The 12,596-nt window shown below is 38.1% G+C and overlaps 1 protein-coding gene across 2 annotated transcripts; it reads right to left on the bottom strand.

Annotated features, from left to right (window-relative positions):
* Positions 1-1,202: 1,202 nt before the first annotated feature.
* On the bottom strand, positions 1,203-11,329 carry LOC127412600 (neuronal acetylcholine receptor subunit non-alpha-2). 2 transcript variants are annotated; one of them, XM_051649076.1, is made up of 6 exons: positions 11,126-11,329; positions 8,265-8,416; positions 6,883-6,927; positions 5,712-5,821; positions 4,694-5,567; positions 1,203-2,260 (listed from the first exon to the last, which is right to left on the bottom strand). In XM_051649076.1, the coding sequence occupies exons 1-6, from the start codon at positions 11,214-11,216 to the stop codon at positions 2,117-2,119; spliced, it is 1,416 nt and encodes a 471-aa protein (XP_051505036.1). In that variant the 5' UTR covers positions 11,217-11,329; the 3' UTR covers positions 1,203-2,116. The 2 variants fall into 2 exon arrangements, with proteins under 2 accessions (XP_051505036.1, XP_051505037.1); XM_051649077.1 differs by having other exon boundaries at positions 8,265-8,413.
* Between the last annotated feature and the right edge of the window lie 1,267 nt (positions 11,330-12,596).

Below are 12,596 nucleotides of genomic sequence, written 5' to 3'. Positions count from 1 at the left end.
AAAAAAATAAATGGACATGAAAATAGATTTGCATTGAAATTATGTAATTATGTCAGAAGTAATAAACCGCTGAACAGCTGAAATTCCACCTCCGGTTTGCATAGGAGTTCTGCTGGTGTTTATTCTGTCATTAACCTTTTCATGAGTAGGGTCTAAATTCCCTACTGGAGTGAGTTATGTTTGCACGTGACACTGCACAGCCGGTAGAGGGGGCAGAGTGTAGAGAAGTAAAAAAAAAAAATACTGTTTATAATATAGTAAACATATGACCAAATGGGTTATGTCTGCTGTACTGTATTTGTTTTATTTGTTTTTATAAATGAAAAAAATAAATGAACAAATAATATCAGCAGTTCGGTTTGCCTATATGCACTTTGACATCTCAGACATTGTGTGTATGTGTGTGTGTGTGATAAGCGCTAATATAAACAGACATGACTGCATACATCCGATACTCATGCTCCGCATGTGTTCCCTGTGAGTATACTAGTTTTAAACTTATCGTGGTGCTTTTGTGATATTTTGTCTGTTTCAGTAAACAAACTTATATTATATGCCTGAAAAGACTGTTTGAGTTGCTGTTTGTGTGAATGAAATCCACATCCGCACCTAAGCAGACGTGGCTGCATGCATGGGAAGATCGCGTTTAGATATGATGGCTGTGCATATACAAGCTGTGAACTGTTATTGTGGTACTTTGGTGACAATGTGGCTGTTTGTTACATAAAATAAACATATGATGTGCTTGAAAGGACTCTGAGTAACTGTTTGTTTGACAAATGACAACAACTACTAATGGCAGCACACATCGGAGGAAGATCACGTTTGATGTTTGACTGTGCGTATAAGAGCTGTAAACCTTTTATCGTGGTACATTAGTGACGAGTTAGATGTATGTACAGTATACAAAATACACTTATTCTGTGGTTTAAAAGACTGTTTGAGTGAATATAAATTACAGACACTTAACCAGTGCAGCCTGTGTCAGCATGAAAGCTGATTTGAATCTGGCAGCTTGTAACGTAACTGGCTGTTGCAGAAACACGTGTGACGCTACTCTGCGGGGCCATTATTAACAGTCACATATGTGTGACGGTACGTATGAAAGGGTTAATAAACATCTGACTGCTCATTATGCATCTTATTACATGACTACTTGCCAAATAAATAAATACACTGACATGAAACATTCATTTGAGTTTAAATAATTTTATTAGCTTGCTTGCAGAGATTGCAAAAGATCGCACCGTGATCTGAGAAGCAGGAAAGATTGCTTGCAAATACCCAGAGGAGTGGTCTGATATATGTGGTTGTTACAGAGAAATATCAGACCACTAGATGGTGCCATTGACTAATCAGAATCGAGTATTCCAGAGAGCTGTGTAATAAGTTGTTTTAACACATTATGGATAGAAAGAGATCTTTATCTTAAAGAACATAACTGAATATGACCTCTTTTTTTTCTTTTTTTTTTAAAGGAATATCACGTTGCTGTCTATATTAGTAGTTTATACTATTTTTACTGACTTTTATTGTTTTGTGCTCCTCAGCTTGAATGTTTCAAGTGTGGAATGTGTGCTAACAAGAAGAATGTTTATTAATACATTAACAGATAAGAAAACCATACAGAGACAAGTGTCTTCACAGAAAAGGCCAAAACACTCCTCTGATTCTGTGGGGGGTTTCTGCACAGGTCAGTTACACATCTTTATCTCTCTTATTTGTTTTTTTGTACACAATTCTGTTTTTCTACTGTTGTCTGTAAATAAAAATAATTATAATGAATAAATAAATTATCTCTAAATAAAATGAGTTCCACAAAACAGCAAAAGGTTGCAAACAATCAATTTTATCATTACTTTCCTGTGGTAAACGGTAAAAGCACACAATGTTACTCTGCATGTAAATGGTAAATGTTATATTTCACTATGTTGGTAATCTTGTAGTATTGAACACAAATCCAAGTATTTGAAACAATAAACTAACTAATTGTATCTCTAAACATAGTGATGTTCACTGTATGTAGTTGTGACATATACATCAGATCATCTGAGTAATATTGTTAAAAAAAGACCCTTTCTGATGGATGTCTATGTGTGGGGGTTGGGTTGGTGTCTCATGGAGAAGGAGGGGGAGTGCGCAGGAACATTTTCAGGGCAGGTGTGAAGATGAGGATGGTGCCCAGAACAGACACGGTGAGGAATGCCCAGAGAAAGATCCTGTCCAGCACCTGCGCCACAAACTTCCAGTCCTGTACGACCTGGCAGAGTCAAACAATAATCATCATAATCATAATCAACATCATGGTTGTCATCTACATTGCAACCTAGTCTCATAGAATAATTGGTACTATAACTACATTTTTGCAAACTGAGTTTTGTGTGCCGCTTTCTACGTTTCTACTGCAATGCTTTGTTGGCTGGCTTCCCAGCTAAAACAATTAAACCACTGCAGATGGTCCAGAATGCTGCATCGTGTCTTGTCTTCAATCAGCCAAAAAGGGCTCATGTCACCCCACTCCTTATTTCACTCCACTGGCTACATGTAGCTGCCTGCATCAAATTAAAGGCTTTGACTCTGGCCTTCAGGACAGCCAATGGAACTGCACCCTCTTCCTTCAATTCACTTCTTCAGGTCTATGCTCCAACTTGCTCTATGTGATCTATGAATGAGCGGCGCCTGGTGGTCCCATCACAAAGAGGCTCATAAAAATATACAGCACTGGATAACAGCAGTAAGAAGAGAGTAATAGGCCAAATTTTCTGTCACTCCCTCAGCAGCTGTGTTAGAAAACTCATCACATCACTGATTTTTTAAGACTTATTCCATGGTAATATAATACAAAGTACAATGTTATACATTTACACTAAATATTATTAAAATTGGAAATATAAAAAAGTTTGCTACATTTACGTTGTTAAAGAAGGCGGAAACACGTCATTACAGGTCTGTGAAAAGGGTCCATTGTGCTAAAGTTAATAGCAAGACAGAGATGCTCAACTTGTCCATCATTTGTATATGGGTATTTGTTGTTGTTGCTGTTTTTTTTTTTGGGGGGGGGGCCGAAAAAAAAACATATATACACACATACACACAGTATATACAGAATATATGTTGTCAGGTAACCTAAAAGATGTGCTTCATGTAGTAACATTTAAATTAACTGGATTTATTACAGTCAAAAAATTTATTTAATCTGACTATATCAACCTGACCAATTAGGTTACACCAACAAATGTAATTTTTCTGGGTTAGATCAAGTGGAAATAGATCATTGAGGTAACAATTGCAGGTTAACACTTTTTTTAGTTGTACTGTAGAAAGTGGAAACCTGCAATTATTACTTTCTGGAGATATTTCTACCTGACCTAACCCTTAAAAATGAGTTTTGTTGGTTGTGACGAGAAGGAGGGCAGGGCCGGGCCATGACTATGCATGCCCAGCCCCCAATTGGGCTAATCAGCCGAGGAGAGGGATAAATGCAGCGGAACGCGGCAGTTCGGGAGAGAGAGAGACACATGCAGCTGCCATGTGTGTTTGTGTTGTGTGTTTTTTTGTTTAAATTAAATATAATTTTGACGGTTCAGCCAGTTCTCGCCGCCTCCTTTCCCAACCTTAACCTTGTTACATTGGTGCTGAAGCCCAGGAAGGAGGAGGGATGTGCTGTCGTGGAGTCCTCGCCACTGCCATCCACCCAAAGAAGCAGCCGCGGCTATCCGCTGGGGGACGGAGGAATTGCTGCCGACCACCTGGACGTGGAGGAGCCACTGCCAGGGGCAGAGGAGTTCCCTACCGGCCGCCAAAACGCGGAGGGGCGTTCCATTCGCCAGGGGTCGGAGGACTGGCTTCGGTCTGCCTGGGGAGGAGCGGCTGTCATCCGCCAGAGGGTGGAGGAGTGATCGAGGACTAGGCGACGGCGTGTCTGGGAAACCGGCGAGCAATTTTTTTTCTCTCTCTCCTCTCACTCTCTCACTGTTGCTCCGCCTTGCCCTTTCCCTCTCCTCTTTTTTAGTTTTGTTTTTCCTTCCCCTAGCCCCCCTCCCCAGTTCTAGAGAGGTGGGGAAAAGCCTGCCGGCATGCGCAGCCAGAAGGGCAACGCCCCCCAGGTTCCCCAGCCTGAGGCAAAGGAGGGAGGAGTGTGACGAGGAGGTGACTACGCACGCCCGGCCCCCAACTGGGCTAATCAGCCGAGGAGAGGGATAAATGCAGCGGAACGTGGCAGTTTGGGAGAGAGAGAGCCACATGCAGCTGCCATGTGTGTGTTTGTGTTGTGTGATTTTTTTGTTTAAATTAAATATTATTTTGACGGTTCAGCCAGTTCCCGCCTCCTCCTTTCCCATCCTTAACCTTGTTACATTGGTATAACCTAATGTATTCAGATTGATTCAGACATATTACAGTAAATAATATTGTAGACTTGAATCAAACCAGATAATTAAAATGTTCACAGTGTAATACGGCTGTAAAAAATTAATGCATAATAATTATAAAAGAATAGGCAAAATGTTGTTTATGCTTGTCTCACCATAGGACATGTCAACCTCCCGAAAGTATCTCGTTATCCTGAAAGTCAACTACACATTTCTATTTGCAATAATTTATTGCAGGCACTCTTTACTCTGCCCTCTGGCTCAACACAGAGTTTAGGACGGTATTCCCTCAACTTTACCTTATGATATCTTCAAGCTCTTACCTCTCTAATAAAATGCTCCTTCCTAATGTGGCGTGAGATGTAGTGAACAGAGTTGGTGGCTTGCTCCAGCATATTGATCAGAGCTTGACCCTCTCCCTCAGGGCCAGGCCCTTTCTTGTTGCGAGGCTTGAGGTCAGGGCTGTGGGGCTCCATCTCTGGGTAGTGGTAGCGGTCGGTGTTCCCTCTCATGCAGAGAAAGTGAGGCAGCTGTTGGAGGAACAGCGTGCGCACCCATGGAGACATAGGGTGGTAAGTGGCGGAGGAGCGGTGGTGAACGTTTATTACAAACACCGTCACTATGATGGACAAAGTGACAAAGATCATGATAAACAGTAGGTACTCCCCAATCAGCGGAATGACCTTGGAGGAAGAAGGAATTATTTCTTCGATGACGAGGACGAAGACAGTGAGTGACACCAGGACGGATGTTGAGAGGGACACTTTCTCTCCTTCATCAGAGGGAAGGTAGAAGACCAGCACTGTGAGGAAGGACAAGCCCAGACAAGGAATAATGAGGAAGAGTGTGTAGAAGAGAGGAAGGCGTTTCAGGATGAATGAATATGTGATGTAAGGGTAGGAAAGGTAGCCATCTTGTCGGCTGCCTTTGACACCAGTGGCACTGAGAATCTCCCATTCGCCATTATCAAAGAAGTCGCTTCGGTCCACCTGCTGGCTGACAAGGACAAGGTTAACCATGTTTCCATCATACGTCCAGGAGCCGAACTTCATTGAGCAGTTCTGCCGATCAAACGGAAAAAACGTCACATCCATGGTGCAGGCTGACTTGTAGCTGGCAGGGGGTGTCCAAGTGATCATGCCATTATACTTCACAATGGCCTTGGTCATAAGTGAGCCTTCAAAACGTCCATCGGCACTGAAAGTTGAGCAGCATACCATTAAATCACTTTTAATGATAATGTAACACTAACAGCATAAGGCTGGCATCATTAATATGCCAGATTACTGATACCACAATTGTTATATCTGCATGGTTTCTGTAGAAATGACACCAACTTACTTCTCATATAAAACAATGTCTGGGAGCCAGATGCTTTCAGATGGGACTCTGATAAAGGTGATGCCACCATAATTCTCAGGGTTCCAACGCAGTTTATAATCCATCCATTCCTGCAAACCCAAATTGCAATTTTTAATTGTTCAATGTTTATTTAATTACTCTACTATTGTCCGTGTCAGGTTACAGGTAGTATTAAGAGAATTGCTCGTTTAATGTTATGCAGTTGAACTTTCACATGCAAAAGAATTCTATAAAGTATCAGCGTCTGTCTGAATGTGGAATCATTTCTGTAAATTGCTTAAAAATTACCCTACCGGAAAATGTCATTTTTTTATGTTTTTTAGATTTTTAATCATTTCATTTTATTATTTTATTTAATTTATTTGTATTATTTTCTTTTCTTTTTTTCTTCCAAGTTTTACTGTCATGAGAACCAGGCTAACTTTTTTTCCAAACATTTATTTTGTATCAGCCATCAGCAGTGTTGAGTAAGTTCCTAAAACAGTAATCCACTACAAATGACTAACTACTTATCTAAAATTGTAATCAGATTACTTTACTGATTACTTTATTGAAACTTAATCACATTAATAATTAATTTACTTTTAAATTACTTTCTAAAACACTTGTTTTTCTATAACAATTTTTTTTGTTTTTCCACTCAACAAATTCAAAATAATGTCTATTTTCTCCTTGTTCATTGTCGCACACAATATTTGTAACCCAAGTAATGTACATAAAAGTAATGAATTACTCTGAAAGTCAGTAAATGTAATCTGATTACAAGAATTTTAAATGTAATTTATTACACTACTTTTTGTGCCTAAAAGTAATTATATTACAGTAACTAATTATTTTGTAATCCAATTACATCACGTCAACACAGTTGTGAAAAATTACCTTTTTTATATCCGTATTGGGTGCAGTGATGCAAAAACAAATGTCGTACTTAGTACATAGTACATAGAAAACAAAAAATCTACCTTAGCCCAAAAATTATATGATTCTAACATAGTCTGCTTAAAATAGAAAATGAGAATGTATTTATAAGTTAGCTGTGCAATTTTTAACATTTAATGTAACCATATTCTAACAATGGTGAAACTGAGTAACAAAATAATTGGGCCATAATACCTCTGTGGACAAATACTGTATGTTTGAGGTTACATACCTGCCACAGCCACACATTAGTGGTCATGAGTTGGTTTTTCTCATCCTAAATTCAGAAACAGGGAAGAGAGAGCGAGAGACAATGGCATAAACAACAACATAAAAGTGAGAAAATTGAGCTCTTAGTGCACTACATTAAGTCATTATTATTAGTCATAATTGATTGATATCTTTATTTTTTTCTCAAATTAAGTCTTTAACTCAAATAATCAACAATAAATACTATTTGTTTACATTTTTAAAGCCCACTGAAGGTTGTTCAAAAGACGAAGCATAAAGGAGTACAGGAAAAGGACTCATTTATCAAACAAGGGTTGATATTATTGGCCACAAAAACAATTATTCTGTCTTTTTTTTAGTTTATGAGGTATCTAAAGCAAAGTAAGACTAAGAGGGGTGATTCAGTCCACATAATAATTGCTTTACACATGATAAAAGTCTTTCTCCATTTCCACATCACTCAAAATCATCGGCCATTTATTTTAATAAATGTCCAACATAACCACTTTTAAAACCATCTAATACTCTGAATTAAGAGGCACATGGGCACCTATGCCTTCAGGCAGTGTTTACATCAATAACAGTGAACAGGCACATCTGAGCCCTCATCAAGTAAATCAGATTGCAAGGTGCAATAACAGTAAGTTGATGTCATCATTTTGTATTATATTGTGGCATATTTAGAGGTACACTTAGCCTTTTACTCACTTATTCTGTCGACGCATTAATAAAAAGGCACTTAGTGCCCTTCATGTTTTGTGCAGGACTGCCAGAAACATACATTTAAGAATCAAATATATTATTTACTTATTCAGGCTCAAATCAGACATAAATCAGAGTTACACCTGCATTGGATGTCAGTGTGTGTCTGTGTGTTTTTATGTATGTGACTGCAGACAGGCAATTGTGCTTAGGTTAGCAAGCTCATGATATGAGGAGATTAATACCACAAATGTTTGCTGAGCAATTATATTTTCTTTAAAATGAGCTGAATTCCTATCAATTCAGTTTAAAGCTAAATTTATCACAAAGAGAAATGGTAAGTTGGTGGATTCATGTGGGGGCACACTTTTCAGCATGTAAAAACTCACTGGATCTCCTCTGTTAATAATTCAGCCTCTCCTGAACAACAAAACCCTTTCAGAGAAAGAGCAAGCCAGAATAAGTCAAGGTGAAAGGGGAAAAAACATGGAGGGGAACAGCAGTAAGCAAACAGATGCCACTAAAATTTGTCTTAAAGAGTTTCTTAAATCAATGGTTTTCAGGACCATGGAGAGCAGCTACATGAGTTAAGTTTCAGCACCATGGACAGAGACCATCAAGGCCAAGGTTTTTCCTCAAAATTAACGAAAGAAAAGGTTGCATCTGTAGTTGTTTTCATACCACATCGACTAGCTGAGATATCTTCAAGCCAAAGCGGACTTTCACAGAGTGGTTTGCATGCAGAACGGGCCTGACCCAGCGCTGATATCCCTGAAACAAGTCCCTGAGTAGAGCATCTTCTCTCTCTGCCAGAGATACAAACTCTTTGGCTGCTATAAAAACACACAAATTATCATTATACCTTTACAGTGATTATATAATAATTTTCATGACCTCATTTATAATAAGAGTTAATAGTAGGTTGATTTTTACACAAGCTCATAAAATGTATAGCTTGAATGTTGTGAATGCTGTCACTTTGGATTTGACATTTATGCATTTGCCAAATGCACTGATGTCAAATGTCAATTTAATATAATTTCTACACAATGTGAAAACCATTGTGTTTACATTTTAGGATCTGAATTTACCAGATAAGTGTTCATTAGCATCAAGCTATCAATTAGTAGATTAACCCTTAAATGCATGGGAATTTCACCAAACACTCTTATATATTTGGGTCCTTAGAGACCAAACACTTATACCTATCACAATCTACTAAATGCCCACATAGTGTCAAATTTTCTACATATTTTCAAGACAATTAGAAAATAATAGAATAAAATATATTTTGATACATTTTGGTTTTATTTTTCATATATCAAAGAAATCTAGAACACTGACATTTCATGAAATGCAACTGGCTGTCAAACACATATTGAGCTACCAAAATACATACGCTACACATAAGATACACAAATATTTTCTCAAGCACTTATTTAGTCTAAAAAGACACACAACTTACATAATTTCAATAGTCCACCCAAATGACAATAGTCTTATCATACTCTTCATGTGTTGGATTTGCTATAGTTTACTTAGATGTTGTTTCTTCATTAAACAGAAATGTAAAGTGTAAATCAAGTCAATCACAGAAACAACAGCGCCACCTTGAGTAACAAATAGCAAGGATATTGTGTACAGTTGAAGTCAGAAGTTTACATACACCTTAGCCAAACACAGTTAAACTCAGTTTTTCACAATAAATTTAATCATAGAAAACAATCCCTCTCTTTGGTCAGTTAGGATCACTACTTTATTTTAAGAATGTGAAATGTCAGAATAATAATAGAGAGAATGATTTATTTCAGCTTTTATTTCTTTCATCACATTCCCAGTGGGTCAGAAGTTTACATACACTTTGTTAGTATTTGGTAGCATTGCCTTTAAATTGTTTAACTTGGGTCAAACGTTTTGGGTAGTCTTCCACAAGCTTCTCACAATAAGTTGCTGGAATTTTGGCCCATTCCTCCAGACAGAACTGGTGTAACTGAGTCAGGTTTTTAGGCCTCCTTGCTCACACTGGTCCCTCCTGCAGCAAAGCACCCCCCACAACATGATGAAGCCATGCTTCATGGTTGGAATGGTGTTCTTCAGCTTGCAAGCCTCTCCCTTTTTCCTCCAAACATAACGATGGTCATTATGGCCAAACAGTTACATTTTTGTTTCATCAGACCAGAGGACACCTCTCCAAAATGTAAGTTCTTTGTCCCCATGTCCACTTGCAAACTGTAGTTTGGCTTTTTTATAGCGGTTTTGGGACAGTGGCTTCTTCCTTGCTGAGCAGCCTTTCAGGTTATGTCGATTTTGGACTTGTTTTACTGTGGATATAGATACTTGTTTACCTGTTTCCTCCAGCATCTTCACAAGGTCTTTTGCTGTTATTCTGGGATTGATTTTCATTTTTCACACCAAAGTACGTTCATCTCTAGGAGACAGAATGTGTCTCCTTCCTGAGCAGTATGATGGCTGCGTGGTCCCATGTTGTTTATACTTGTGTACTATTGTTTGTACAGATGAACATGGTACTTTATTTTTTCTGAGGTCTTGACTGATTTCTTTTGATTTTCCCCTGATGTCAAGCAAAGAGGCACTGAGTTTGAAGCTAGACCTTAAAATACATCCACAGGTACACCTCCAGTTGACTCCAATTAGCCTATCAGAAACTTATTGTCTAATTGCCTAAAGGCTTGACATCATTTTCCGGAATTTTCCAAGCTGTTTAAAGGCACAGTTAACTTAGTGTATGTAAACTTCTGACCCACTGGAATTGTTTTATAGTCAATTAAAAGTGAAACAATCTGTCAGTAAACAATTATTGGAAAAATTACTTGTGTCATGCACAAAGAAGATGTCCTAAAAGTCTGCTAATATGAAATCTGTGGAGTGGTTAAAAAATGAGGTTTAATGACTTCAACCTAAGTGTATGTAAACTTCTGACTTCAACTGTATGTGTACACTGATAATTCACCTGCACAGAAAATGAATGTGATATAGTATCTATTTGTATGTATACAGTACTAATTTGTCTTGTAATAAACAAAGAAATAGATATCCTGTGATAGTAAACTTATATAGATATGAATTAATCATAAAAATATTATTTATGGAAGTGCAAAAAACAAACAAACACGAAACTATTACATATCTAGGGTCTTTAATGGCCCTATACACTTTTGATACTTAAGCCATTATTTTTAAAAAAAACAATATTTGTGCAATTTTGGCTTTTTTTCCTTTTTTTTTTTTTTTTTTTTTTTTTTTTTTTTACATTTTATAAGATAAAGATAGAGGAATACTAAAGAGGTTTGGGCACAACTCCAGAAAATGGATGAGGTACAGGGGGTAGAATGAGGTCTCGGGTCACTATGCGTTTAAGAGTTAAATAATAGTATTCAATAAAGCACTATTTTAGTCCTTTTATTAAATGCTAAAGACTCCTGTAATCAAAGTCAAAGAGACATGAACATAGACAAATGTCGCCCATACCAACTGTTATTTTCTCTTTACTAACCTGACAGATATAAATAGTTTGCTCTTACCTGGCGTGCTGGCGACGATGTTGGTAAACAGCGTAAAAAGACCAATGCTTGTCAACGTCATTTTCGGAGAAACTATTTTTGATATTGACATTAACTCAAATCAGGGTGAAAGCATTCCAACTGCACTTTAAAATCAACTTTTAAGAATCATAACAACGGATAAAAAGTTTGCGGTTATTATTTGCTGGTAATAAAATCAGAGGACGGGTGTAATCGCGCGCATCGGTCCCAGAGAGAATTCAGGCGCGCGGGCGCGTGAGTCCCACAACACACAGGGAGAGGAGGAGCGCGCGGAAGCTTAAAGGTACAGTAACATTTTCAAAAAGACGTTATTACATTTGTGGTCAGGGTAGCCAACAGCTTTAGTGAACCTAGGCGAAGGCTTTCAAATATGTCTTTAAAACGCATTCATGTTGATTTTCCTAGCTACGTATTTCACTTCTTGAATAGCCCAGTGAAGAAAACAGCATTGCCTCTTTTGAGTTTTAAGTTAATGAAAGTATGTGCTTCCTTGGTCACCGTTGTAACAGTGGGAAACTACAAAATCAAATTCTGCAGTTGGTCATTAAGCCCCAATAGAAACAATAATGGAGAATAGGGAACTGATAAACCAATAGTAAATGCATATTTATGTTTACTTACTGTAAATGAAATGTGGCTCTGCTGCAGGGGCATAGATTCCAGGGAGGATGGGGAGAGGTAACCCTCCAAATAATAAAAACAAGCAAGTACAAGGGGGCTAAAGGCCCCTATAAAACACATTGGTTTTTTTAAGTGCGGCAAATAGATTTGTTATGAATAATGTCCAAAGTGGGCTCAACTTGACTGATCCAATAACAGTGGAGATTAATTGTGTTGTGTTCTGTGTTCTTGTGTCCTGCTTAGGACTGATGGGTACATAGGTTACAACATTCACTACAAGTTTTTACATTGCACAAAGGATGCAGTGGTCTACTGAGTGTCTACTCTCAGTCTACCCTCATTTTTTTAAAACAAACTCACACACACATAAAAATAACAAAACAGTCAAACTCAGTAGTGTCCCTTGGGTAGGGCTCCCCTACCCTCAAACACACCGTGAGTCTAAGCAGCAGCTCAGGCAAACATTTGTCCTCAGTGTTTATGGCTACAGTCTGTAGCTCAGATGATTTTCTGCTCCAGTTGGAACCAGCTGTGGCCTCCGTGAGGGTCTGTGTCACTTTTATCTCATGCCATTGCAATTCTGTATGAGTATGGGAATAAACCTTCAATGGATCACACATTAACATGGTCAAATGTTCATACGCACACAGAAACCTCTCAATAAATGAAAAATGCACAGATAGCATAAGAACAGTAGAACTGTATGAACTGTATGCAATGATAAAGCTACCAGAGATGCAGCACATTTATACTTCTACTTGCATTTGTCATTATGAGTGACTCACATACTGTGCTCATCAGCTTCCTTCATCTACAGTGCATATGTAGA

This window comes from Myxocyprinus asiaticus, chromosome 22, assembly GCF_019703515.2.
Source record: "Myxocyprinus asiaticus isolate MX2 ecotype Aquarium Trade chromosome 22, UBuf_Myxa_2, whole genome shotgun sequence".
Classification (NCBI taxonomy): Eukaryota; Metazoa; Chordata; class Actinopteri; order Cypriniformes; family Catostomidae; genus Myxocyprinus; species Myxocyprinus asiaticus.
The sequence above is the reverse complement of the archived record's forward strand: the minus strand, read 5'-3'. Positions and strand labels throughout refer to the sequence as shown.